Raw genomic sequence first — 13,469 nt, 5'->3', positions numbered from 1 at the left:
GGATTTCCATTTTGAATAAGGTTGGTATGGATGCTCCCTGACCTGACATTTGTGCACAGGCCTAAAGAAGGTAAAGAAGAAGGTGGGTGGACGCCTGAAGAAAGAGTGTCACAGAAGGAGGGAAAGGTCCTGCGGTGGGAGAGTGCCTGCTGTGCTTGAGGAACAGCAAAGAAGCTGGAACAGTGTGGAGAGAGGGAGGGACAGGAGAGCAGTATTTCAGGGCAGAGGGGTCACCAGGCCAGATCAGGAAGGCATTATAAGCCACTGAAAGGACTTTGGTTTTACCCACATTAAGATGGAAAAAATTGAAGGGCTCTGAGTAGAGGAGTTGAATTGTTTTATTAATATTGTGTGGAAGGAAGAACAGGAGGCTCTGGCTATGGTCCACATGAAAGCTGAGGATGACTTCAATCAGAATCACAATGATCCAGATGATGAGAAGAGTGAATTCTGATTATATTTTGAAGGAAAACTGAGCTGGTTGCTGACGAATTTGATGAGAGTGAGAGAAAGAAAGGAATCAAAAAGTACTAAGATTTTTGCTTTTAGCAACAAACAAAGGAGAATCCCGAAGGAAGAGCAGATGTTGGGCGCTGGGAGTCAGAAGTTTGGCTTTGACCTACTAAATAGGAGAGGCCTCTTAGACATTCAGGCGGTGACATGAAGGAGGTAGCTGGATATGGGAATCTGAAGCTCAGAGAAGAGTTATGGCATGGAGCTGTATGTTCATCATTGCCCATCTTAGATGGCTTGGAAAGCACAAGAGTAGATGAAATCAGCATGGGAGCAGCTGTGGACAGAGAAGATACACAAGGAGTGAGCTCTGAGCTTCTCCAGAACTAAAACAGGAGGCAGATGAAGAGAAATCTGCAAAAGAGACCAAGAAAGAGCATAAGATGAGGTAAAAGGAAAACAAAGAATCTGGTGTCTTGGAAACCAAGTAAAAAAACTTGTTTTAAGGCAAAAAAGCAATCAGCCAAGTCCAGCACTGCTGCTGGCTCAGGGAAGATGAAGGTTGAAAACTGGCCATTGGATTTAACAACTTGGTGATCACAGGGGGTCTTGATAAGAGCAGTTTTGGTGGATTGTTGGGGGCAAAAGCCTGACTGTATGGGTTCAACTATGAATGGGTGTGGGTAATGTTCAGTGTTGAAATGGTTTTCACTCTATCGACACTCCAGATTTGCAAGTGGCTCTTGCATTCATAGCCAGTCTTGTCTTTATTGTGAAAAAAAGAAAAAACAAAGCCCAATTATTGAGTATACCTTTACAAAATTCATTTTCAAAAACCATTATATGTGACCAAAACTAAAAAATAAAGCAGACAATAACAAAACTATAACACAATAAGCTAGTCCTTGTCGAGAATCTAATCCATACAGTGTTCTTAAAGGTGGGAGTGAATTTAGGCAGCATCATTACAAAGAGTTATTAGGCATTGAAGGGACAGTATTCCCCTCTATGGCAAACTTTAAATTTACTCACCAGCCAATTCATGGAATAGTCTCTAATTTTTAAGTTAATACAGACATATCTTAATTATTCTACAAAAAAGTGATAACTACGTGACATGATAGAGGTGCTCACTATAGCTACAATGGCAATCATAATACGAGATATAAATGTACCAAATAAACATGTTATACACCTTAAATTTATATGTTATATGTCAAATATATTTCAATAAAAACAAATAAATAAAAAATTTACACAGATGTAGAATGTTGCAACGATAACTTGCGAAAGAAGACAGAAGACCATGATGACAGTTTCACTCCTGTTATTTTAGTCTTAACTCAAACTTTATTGGAAGTTAAGTTAGTTCTTTTCTAAACTATTCTAGGAACCAAAGAATTCTATTATAATCTGCATTATTTCCACTGTCACCACATAACCTTCACATAAACACAAGCAACTTTACTGGCCTGCCACTTATGTATAATAACATACTGTTTTTTCACAGGCAGGATGTGTTTAAAGCACAATTTAACAAACATAAAGTTCGATATCTAGAGTTTCTGGTGCTATCTGGCATGGAATAGATTTGAAATGATGATTTACCACCGTCATTTCCTTTTTCTGCAATGGCCATCTTGGTTAAATTAGCAGAGTGTACAACAAGTTTCTATTGTTCATCTCTGATTATCTCATAATTCAGCAATAATTCCCTTTACTGTGTAAAGTAGTTTAATACTGAAAAGCTGTCCTAGGAGTCATCTTGTCTACACCTGTGCTCTTATTTACTGTAAAATTTTTTGGCTCAAATTGCTTTCATAAGCAATTATGTTTAGCATGTGACCAAAATAGACTTTTTTTCTTAGTGAGGCTAATGCCAGAAAAGTTTTTATTATATTTAGAAAAAAAATGCAATTGGAAATGAAAATAAGTCATTCAAAATGAATGACAGTTTTAAAAACCCCTATAATTCTTTAATGGTAGCATTTAGACTCACTGCTCAAGCCAGCTTTAATCCAACCAAGAAGCAGAGCACACAGTTGTGCCCATCAAGACAATGAGGGGGATGGAGCCCAGGGCCCCTTGATTCTGCTGGCTGGGTTCTCCTGTGTAATAGTCATTAGCATAAATAACTCACCCAGCAATCCAGGCCAAGCCCTCACCAGAAACTATATGTGGGTGGTAAACACCTCCAATGGCTAGAAAAAGTAAGAAGGGAGGATCCACTTTCAACTAGATTATTAGTTTCTTATAAAAGGATACACCTCAGGAATGGCCAGATGGAAGAGATGCACAGGGCAAGGTAGGAGTGAAGGGGCATGGAGCTTCCAGGCCTTCTCAGGGCAGCCACTCTCCCAGCGCCTCCATGTGTTCACTAACCCAGAAGCTCCCAAAATGGATTTCTCTCTTTTTCCAAACTTCTTAAGAATTTCTTAGCTCCTCCAGCTATCTCTAGCAATCCTTATGATCTTCAGACCAGCCAGTTGTCACTGTTCTTTCAAAATTTGCCAAAATGTGGACAAATTCGTAGAAACAAGGTGAAGGGAGATAACAGGTCCACCTCTCTGCCAACCATTTCTGTAATGTTATGAGGCATGCCCTTGAAGAATTCATAATGTTATCAGTGAGGAAAAGGGAAAGGTCAGTACCAAATGGGCTGAAGAATTTTCATAATTTCCAAATTTGGAAATTCTTTTCAAAGAAAGAAAAAATACATAAAAGGATAGCTATCACTGAGGAGAAAAATAGAAAAAGGCATAAGAAGTACTTCATGTGATATGGACCTAGAAGCATAGTAAGCCAGTACATTTTACCAATTACTTCACCATTTTACCAGTATAAGATTGTTTGAATATAAAGTAATGAGACTGAGGTAGCAAGTTATACACGACAGTCATTCTGATTATCTTTTGATCACCAAATACAGCTAATACTGCTGTAAATTATGAAAAATTAATTATGCAGGGAATAGCTAGACAGTAGCTACTTGAAAGAGTTCATAGCATATCGAGAAGACAGAAATATAGACTTATAATTATAATGATATATATTCAGGGTATTAATGGATGTATGCTGCTACTTAAACTGGTGGCATATCCCAAAAAGAACAAGGTAGAACTTTAAGAAAACTCTGAAAATAGTGTTTTACCAGAGGGAAAAAATATGCAACGAAGGCCTGTCCTTTAAAAAGGATTGAAATGTAACATAGTATATTAGATTACAGTGGTGTTTTTCCCATTTCATTTTATACGTAAAATATTAAAGGTTAACTGAAGCTAATCTTTGACCTCTCACTTTATAATCCTATGAAGAAACTCATTGTTTAAAATATATAAATCAGAATAACAAAAAGACAGATAAATATGTTGGGTTGGATTCTTCTTCTTGCTTTTCTAGCATGAAATTCCCTTTATTATTATTAATATGCACGCATTTCTTTAGGCTATATGTTTAGAGACTTGGAATTCATGTGAACTACAATGAAGAAAGAATTTTCTAAACTAACAAATTCTTCTGTATACCATGCTTTATTTCTGTATTGGCAGGTTTCAAGGTGTTTTGCTACAAAGACACATATACAATTATTAAAAAATATAAAAATAGGCTTTAAAGTAAGAAAACAATTCATACAATTCAGTCACTCAAAATAACCGTGTCTTTGTGGCGAGATGTCATGTAAGCCTGAGAAGACTCCTTTCTTCATTGCATCATCAGTTTAACATGGATCTGCCTCACTTACATGCTTCCTTCACCAAAACGCGGGACTGCTACAGATTTATGAACTCCTAGGAGATTATAAAGATTCTCTATCTCATAGGGAGTTGGAGGAAACAATGCACTTTATGGTTACAATATGCTTTATGAAAAGTAATATTATCTCAGATCACTTTACAGCCTGTGAATTTGCTCTTTTGTTCCTTTAAGTATCTTATATCTAACGAGATTCCTCTCTCTCATCTCCCATAACTTTTACGCACGTCTCTGACATCTGGAGAAAATTTTTAGATATGAAATGCGGATAGCCTGTCCATCAACTGGTCAAAACTGCCACCTACTGGTCAGTTTTCAAATCTGTTTTTCAATTCACCCAAGCATTGCCTTACATGGTAAGATCCCTTCCTTCAAAACAGTCAAGATCAATTACAACAACTAAACTTAAACCAAATATTCTTTTAACAAAATTCACCCTTTCTAGAGGGAACCAAAAACACCAAATTGCACAAACCTGCCAATAAAATCATCCCTTTTCCCAGCATCTTTGTCCCACGCGGTGATATCAATGATTCCACCTCTTTCTTCATAGAGATGAAAATCAAATTGTTCCCTCCACTGAGGATTCAAAGTTTTTGGCATAATCTGGAAAAACAAAAATTATTGTCTCATCAATATCAGTCCTTTAAAAAACTTTAACTTGAGCCATTAAATCAAATTTTAGGTGCTATGTAGAAAAGCATGTAAGTGTGAGATTTGAACAAAAGCTTCCAGAAATGATGGGAATGAGTCATTAGATCTCTAGCATCTTTACTGCATATAATCTGAAAGAACCCTAAGGAATGTGTCCTGAAAACCAAGGCACCCCCTCATCGTCTTGATTAACAGATGAGAGATATGAATTATATAGAAAAGCCAAATCGTCTATTAGTGAAATAGCTCACTCAGGTACTAGCGTTTACTTTACATAACCAGCTAATGCATGAAGACATAACTCATAGTCTGTCATCTCATAATAAAAGAAGATGAGGATTCCCAGAGTTTCTTTTTTTTCCTTACTCCCCACACACATGGGAATTCCTAGCTGAATACATGAAAAAAACCAGACAACAAAGTTCTGTGGGAGTAGGAGGAAAAGCAATAACTGGAGTGGTCAGGCAAACTTTCACCTAAGAATTCAGCATTGATGTACCATTCCCATTTTACATATGGAATAACTGAGACTTGGAGTTTAAGTGACCCATTCCAAATCATTTTAGTATCTGGACTCTAATTCAAGGCTTTGATTAGAGCTTTAGATCTCTTTCCCCAAAACAATATGCCAAAAATGTTGGTGAATTAACATGAATATATATATGTTTGGGGAGGTATAATCTCCACATCACGTATACAACAAAGATATCTCATCCAAAACACAATTTTGTTATTTCAAGTATTCAGATAAGACACCCGGTGAAATCAATGAATAAAATGACCCATATGCATGTGTTTTAAAATTCCATTCACTATGGGTTAAATAACATTCATATTTGTTTCCTTATGCTTTTTTTTAGCAGGAGGGCATGCAGTGGCCTTTTCTCTTTTTAATGTATGAGAGACAGATCTTCAGATGTAAAGACTTTGAAAGCAATGAAGTATGTTATGTGCAAAGGTAATGCAAATGAATCACAATTTTTAAAGTTCATAATCTGAAATTAATCAGCAATAGATCATGGAAAGAAAGAGCAAAGAGAGACACGTGTCCATAGCTGGGTTTCACATTTCATACCTAAAGAGCAGAACTATAAAAATAAGTAATGTTTTAAGCCTACCAGAACATGGAAAGGATGTTAATTGGCAAAGGACAAGATAGAAGTGGTCATAGGTACCTATTTTTGGAATCAGTAGTTTCTTTAAAATATGTTTCTATGGCAGAAAAAAAAAAGACGGCACTGGATGGATGGATGCTATAATTCAAATATCTCGTAATTGGGCTCAGATGAACTCCTATGGTATTTTGGGGAGTGGTCTGTCTTACTTGGCCACAAAGAGCTTAACTTTTCAGTTTCCTTTTTTAGGATTGTCTTCCCCATATGATTTCCTTTAAGTCCGAAATGGTGCCTTCCCCTTCCATGTGGGCACCCAGTAAGGTTACCAACCAGCCTGCTAGCAGTTCTCCCTGCCTGCTAGCAAATCAGCTCTGTGATATTTCTGACTAACTTAGGTGCTGATGAAAACCTCCTGGGCAAGAAGGAACCTATGGTGGTGTTTATCAAAAATTCATGCAAATGATGATGCCAAGGTGAAGATATTCCTATCAAAGTAGAATGGCGGGTTTTTTTTTTTTTTTTTTTTTTTGGTGAGGAAGATTGGCCCTGAGTAACATATGTTGCCAATCTTCCTCTTTTGCTTGAGGAAGATTGTTGCTGAGCTAACATCTGTGCCAATCTTTCTCTATTTTTATGTGGGACGCTGCCTCAGCATGGCTTGATGAGCAGTGTGTAGGTCTGCACCTTGGATCCAAACCCACAAACCCTGGGCTGCTGAAGTGGGGTGCATGAACTTAACCACTACTCCACTGAGCTGGCCCCAGCATGTAATTTTTTAATACAAGATGGATGTGATCAGTTGTTCCAAGTTGTCTGTGAATACAGGCTGTAGAATCTGACCATTAAAGAGGTTGTTTTGGATACAACACAGATAAGACATGTGCCCCAAATATGACAATATCAACGATGACCTTTACTAATTATTATTTCCATCAGTAATATGATAATAAATAATTATTTAATATATTATTACTACCAATATAATTGTTCTTACATAATATACTTGTTACTCTTTCTGCTTCCTCTGCTACTACCATTTATTGAATATCTATTATGGGCAAGGCAGTATTCCAAGCCCTTTACTTCCATAATATACGTTCATTCCATCTTCTCATAATTTTATTAGGTAGGCATTACTTTAATTCTCATTTTTACAGATGTGGAAATTGGGGCAGGGAGAGGCAAAGTAACTTGCCCCATGGCACCCTGCTGGTGGTGGCAGCAGGAATTTGGCCCTCTGTTTTTGAAATGAATTTTAAAAAACTTGGCAGTCTGCATTGGTGCAAGTCAGTCTGAATAAAATAGCTCAGAGTAACGTACAAAGATTTCTATGGTATGTAAAATAATGCTATTTGTAGTACTGATGCTAGTCCTGGTTGTAATAATAATAGCAGCCAACACTCTGAGCGCTTTCTCTGCGGCATCTACTTAGGTTTGTTCTAGCCACGCCCCCTCTCCCCCCACCCACCCCCACCTTTTTAAAGAGAGAGTTCTTGCTATTATTCCTGGGTTATAGAGCAAGAAATTGAGACAGAGAAGTCAAGTAGTTTACCCGAGGTCACATAGCACATAAAGTAAGAAATGCAGTACAATTGTTGGTCTTGTTTGCTGACATGATGTTCAAAGAAGTTCTTTTCAGCATTTTAATAAGTATCTAGTGTTTGCTTCTCCCAAAGCGTAATGCAAGCGCTGCCCTCCAAATAGTGCCGGGAACACAAGAGAGGTATGCTCACCTTGCTTTTGTATTTCTGATGCCCAAGCCGGAACTTCACGTAGGGGTCACTCAACCCGTTTGAATCCATCGCCTTGAGGTCTCTCCCCTCAATCAAGGTGATGCTGACGATTCCTCTCCAAAGATGTGATTTTCTGTGCGCATCTGACAGACGCAAACTTTGGGTCTGAAACTTTTGGCAAAGGAAAACAGAGTTAGCTTATTGTGTTCTAAACCTAAATACCTTATTTGGCATTACCCTTTGCCCTGTAATAGTTTTTCAAAAATAAAAAATAGGCAGTTACGATTTTTTTTTTAAAGATTTTTTTATTTTTTCCTTTTTCTCCCCAAAGCCCCCCGGTACATAGTTGTGTATTCTTCGTTGTGGGTTCCTCTAGTTGTGGCATGTGGGACGCTGCCTCAGCGTGGTCTGACAAGCAGTGCCATGTCCGCGCCCAGGATTCGAACCGACGAAACACTGGGCCGCCAGGCAGTTACGATTTTTAAAAACAAAAATAGGGGCGGGCTTGGTGGCACAGTGGTTGAGTTCCGGCTCAGCCTCTGCTGCCAGGGGTTCCCAGGTTGGATCTGAGGCACGGACCTACACACCGCTCACCAAGCCATGCTGAGGCAGTGTCCCCCATACAAAATGGAGGAAGACTGGCACAGATGTTAGCTCAGTGACAATCTTCCTCAAGTAAAAAGAAGAAGATTGGCAACAGATTTTAGTTTAGGGCCAATCTTCCTCACTAAAAATAAATAAATAAAAATTTATGGATTATTAATTATAAAACTATTGAAAATATAAAGCTATTTCATGATAAATTTAAAGTTGTGTAAAAGAGGCGAGTGCTCAAAATAAAGTCTAGTTTTTCAACTCATAAAATTATGAGAATATTAGAGAAAGTTTGCATATGCATCAAATATGCCTGTCAAAATATGTATAAAATAAATATTATAAATATCAAAGGTCTCATCCACACTGTGATATTTTTTAATTACTTATGGTTTTTGAAAATCTTTTTTTTTTCATGTTACAAATGGATTTTACAGGTGGTTTTTAGTTGTGAGATTAATTGCAAGTTTTATTCAGACAATTTAAAAAGTTTTTATTGCCACATTAGGAGATAACTGAGTTTTAGCTCACTAAAGAACTATTTAAGGTACCACAGAACAGAAAACAAAATCAATATGCTCACCGGAGATGTCTTGCTTATGCCTGAAACTTGCATCACAAATTTTTTAAATTACATATGTGATTTAAATCGGCAGGTGTGTCTCAGGATTTATTTCTCATTCTAGTATTTGAACATTTTCTTTAATGACTTTTATTACGCTCAATTCTAAGTCACAATACTCAAGTCAGTGAACAAAATAAGAATTTTTTAAAATTAGCAAATCTACTAAAAATGGCCACATAATCTCTGTGAACTAAATAGTACATAAAACAAGCCAGAGAAAGTGGTCAAAGTGTTAAAAACTTTTCAGTCAGGACTCAGAACCAAGCAGCACTATCAAAATTGCTGTTTCTTTTGTGTGGTCAAGCATGTTGTCTTCACTTATAGCCATTTCACGAAGAAATTCAACATTTCTCTCAGCCTCTGAGTATTCCACTTCTAAATTAGGGATTAGCTCTATTTTCGGCCTAATTCCCTCTGCATTAACGTTATCAAGTGATAGCCTATTTTCTCTAAGTCCACTCTCACTTTGAATTTCTACTTTTTTCCACAGTAATGTCATAGCCATCTTTATCTGTCATCATCAGAAGTCATGTATTTCAAGGTGATTTTATTAGGAACATGAAAACTACATTCATCAAAACAATACTTTCAATATTTGAACATGTCAATGGAAATCTTTCTAAATCATATTGAATATTGCCCTGTCTTGGTGGTCAGCAAATGCTGAACAACGTTGTTTGGTGGCTCTGCCTTATTAATATCTACGCAGGACTTTGCCTACACGCCCCTCACCCCTGTGAGCTTCAAGAGCAGTGTGCAGGTGTGCTCTGGAGTGCTGCAGAGGTTTCATGAGCACCTGTAACTTTCACAGGACTCCAGGCCCCACTTTGGCTACAGCCCCTCTGCTCCCATCTGTTTTACACATTGGGTTTCCACATCAGATTTTGTTTCAACCAAGGATTTCTCAGATTAAAATAATTATTTGAAATTCATTGCACCAAGTGATCTTTAAGGCTTTTTTTTAGTTCTAAGATATCATGATACTTTTTATTATATAACACAGGAGTAGATTTCAGTGTCTGTCTATCTATCTTTCTATCTATCTATCTATGTATCTATCTATCTATCTAACCATTTCTGCTTCTGTTGAAACTGCCTCTAACAGCAGACTCTGGAGAATCAGGTTCTAAACTTTCAGTCTGAAACTTTTGTTAACGAATATTAGTGGCAAAGAAGGAAAGAAGGAAAACAAATTTTTGGCAAGTAAAAAGAAAGAATTATCTTAGCGAAGACCAAGGAGTTAATAACTATCCATTTGTATAGAGCTTTAGAATTCAAAAGTGCATATGTGCACACTGTGTCATTTGGTTTCCACTAAAACCCCACGAAGCAGGGAGGCAAGACCTGCTATTCCCATTTTACTGACGAGGAACGTGAGGCTTAGAGTGGTTGAGCTAATAAATGGTGAATGTGTGCCTAGAACCCAGTATTTCTGACCTTTATTCCTGAGCTTCTCCCAATATTCGTCTTTGTGGTAGAGACTCTCTCATGGGTTTAAAAGTAATAATGATTTAAGTATAACTTTGCTAGAGGGTACTCTCCAGGTAAGTACGTTAATAATATTTGAAATGACATTCCGGTCTAGATTTTCCTACATGGCTAATACATGAAATCACCTTCTACTTTTCTATTATGTGAGCACATGTATTTGTACATACAAGATTTCAGCTTGCTGATGAATATACTTAATGGCATTTTCTACACATTCTAGAAGCAGAAGTTATACACTGCACTCAGTGAATTATAGCTGAGTACAATCTAGGTCCCACAGATCTTCAATTAGCAATGCTAAGCTCGGTTCTCGAAGGGTACATGTCTGAAACCCCTACTTGCTTGCTCCTCTTCCCATTTTTCATTCGAGAACAAAAACTTGACTTATAGTGTGGGAAGGAGAATGAATGCTTTCCATGGAATCCTTCATACCTTCAGAGAAATAAAATAAACTTACTGGAGGCTTTCCCTACGGCCATTAGTTGTTACAAAATGTTTTTCTATAGCCTGGAAGAACATTCCCACAACAATGTGGGAAGCTCAGGGGGAGGAGGGGGAGAATATTTCTTCACAAAAACAGGGCTAATGAATGCGGGAATTAAGGTGATCTGTGTAAAACACTAAAGGAAGAAAAAGGGGAGAATTCCAAAGATTTACTAACCAGATATTTTTTAAAACTGACTTTTCCTTCTTCAGTTTTTTTTTTGTTAAAAATGGTACTTTCTAAAAAGAAACTCCATAATTCAGCCGTGATTTGATTAACTGTATAGTCATGAAACATATAAATATTTAGTCTAAGTTTGAAGAGTAGGAACTTGAAATAAAATTATAAGGTAAAGGGGAAAATATAAATGTGGGCTGCCAAGAGTAGAAAAGACAAGGGCTTAACAGTAACAGTCACTTGCATCTTTCTAGTAATTTCTGACTATGTGACTTGGGCCTGTTGCTCTCTCTCTGGGCCTCAGTTTTCTTATCTATGGTTTTCCAGACTGTCCTCCAGGGCCCCGAGTGTACTAAGAGCACTATTCTGTACGCGTGTGTGTGGGAGGGGGTTGTTAGGAGTGTCTCTGTGTTGGGGTGCCTGCATAGAAAATAGTATACTCCATAAGCAAAGAAGATTTAACCTGTTTAAGATAGTCTTTTATGACTTTTATTTATTTTTTAAATCAAAGTTTTAGGGAGCTCATCGAAGGGGTGGTGGCAAGTGGAATTCCACAACTAAGGAAAAAAACCTTGAAAACCACCAGCTTTAATGCTCTCCAAGGTACCTTCTGAGTCGCTTGCTGCTGCTGTTTAAAGTTTCCTTCCTCCATACAGCAAAGTTCTCAAAGCGTGGTCCACAGACCAATGGCATCAACGTCACCTGAGAATTTATCAGACATTCAAATGCTTTAGCCCTATGCCAGACCAACGGAATCAGAAGCTCTGGGGGTGGGCCCAGCACTCAGGGTTAACCACCCTCACCAGAGGTGGTCCTGATGCACCTCAAGTGTAAGAACCTTGCTTTAAAAGTTCTAAGGTGCCTGCGCACCAGCCTTCTCCTATGATCTAGTATCTATCACTAATTACTAGAATTGTCACCATTACCTACTCTCAGGCATGGACACTCTATATGCTAATTAAAGTCCTTCTTTAGTTCTACTTCTAAATTTACAGATTAGGAAAGCAGATTAGTCTGGATATTTAGAGCATTTAATGAGAGAAGTAGGATCCTACAGAAAAATTATGTGAAGTTTGTTATTTCCTTCCCTTGTTAACATTTTTTTCTCATAGGATGTGTGTACATAATACATTTTAATTGCAGTATTGATCATCAGTCAACCAAAAATTACTTATTGAACACGTAAATGACAAGGAGTGTTAAACAAATCCAAGTTATCCCTCAATAAAATTAACATATTACAGCTGGTACTTAGTCATCTAAGGTAATGTTTTCAGCTACGTCCTTGTTGAAATAGAATTCTACCTGAGAAGGGAAAGAAAAGAGGAGGCAAGAATAAAAAGGAAAACCCACCTGGCTTCAAAAAAAAAAGCAAAGAACTAACTCCACAAAAGGGAGAAATAATCTTTGAACTTTTAAAGCAGTAATTCCCAAGTTTTAGTGGGCAATTTGTTGAAATCTCCGAGCTTGACCCTCCCGGATATGATTCAGTTCTCGTGGAGCAGAGCTGCATGTATATTTCCAATATGTACCCACGTGATTCTCATGTTCACCAAAGTTTGAGATCCACTCTCAAAAGGAATATTCATCTGAGTTCAGATTTAATAAAGAACATCACAATGCCAGGTAACAATATAAATTTCAAGGTCTGAGGCAATTAGTCCATGACATGTAGCTTTAGCAAGATTTTAGAACTAGTGAGCTGGCATTTTAAAGAGAATATTAGTTTATGTATATTATTGCTTGAAAAGGAATTCAAGGTTTCAATTCCTTTTCATACGTATAAAAGAGGTAAGATAGGGAATGGGTTTTGAGAACAGTAAGTCAGCCATGTGAGGTCGCAGCTCATGCAAGCTCAGAAAAAAAAATAAACTGAATGGTTGAACTTACTTGTGCATTTTGATTACAAGCACTCTGAAGCTCTGCTCTGCAGAAGCCCAGGACAGGAATAGCAGGCCTGGTGTACGTCTGGATGGAAATGAACGATCAGAGCTGTACGAGAAAGCTTGTGCCACTATCAACACCTCATTTCAACCAGAGTTTAGCATTACTCTTCAGAAAATGTTCTTTGAAAAAATATGTGTTTGCTTCTCCAGTCACTGTCAGAAAATGTCTTCTAGCACAATGAAGGTGAATGCCAATGCAACCATATAGTGCCCAGCCACCATTTTCTTTAGTAGCATAATGCTGCAGTGGCCAAGAAAATAAATGACAGAGATTATATGGCGATGGATCCTGCTTGAGTTGTTTCAGGTTTTTGTTAATAGATACAGCAGAGAAAAGAAACATAGCAAGAGAAATCATGGAAAGAATCATTTCCAAAGTCTGTGGCTTCAAAATTTTGGGGAGACTGTTTGCGATGTCAAAAAAGTGGCAAGCCTCCAGAAGAA

The 13,469-nt window shown here is 37.6% G+C and overlaps 1 protein-coding gene across 29 annotated transcripts in view; it reads right to left on the bottom strand.

The window, feature by feature from the left end:
• MCTP1 (multiple C2 and transmembrane domain containing 1) overlaps positions 1-13,469 on the bottom strand; it is a 500,114-nt gene that overhangs the window by 185,505 nt on the left and 301,140 nt on the right. For 17 of the 29 annotated variants that reach the window (XM_070571405.1, XM_070571410.1, XM_070571411.1 and 14 more), the window contains 2 exons: positions 7,709-7,879; positions 4,682-4,812 (listed from right to left, as the gene is read on the bottom strand). In XM_070571405.1, coding sequence (XP_070427506.1) covers positions 4,682-4,812; positions 7,709-7,879 — 302 coding nt within the window. Of the gene's footprint in view, positions 1-4,681; positions 4,813-7,708; positions 7,880-12,969; positions 13,048-13,469 lie in introns of all 29 variants that reach the window. The other 12 variants (XM_070571402.1, XM_070571408.1, XM_070571403.1 and 9 more) reach the window with 1 other exon arrangement.

Source organism: Equus przewalskii, chromosome 13 (assembly GCF_037783145.1).
Source record: "Equus przewalskii isolate Varuska chromosome 13, EquPr2, whole genome shotgun sequence".
NCBI classification, from domain to species: domain Eukaryota; kingdom Metazoa; phylum Chordata; class Mammalia; order Perissodactyla; family Equidae; genus Equus; species Equus przewalskii.
The sequence above is the reverse complement of the archived record's forward strand: the minus strand, read 5'-3'. Positions and strand labels throughout refer to the sequence as shown.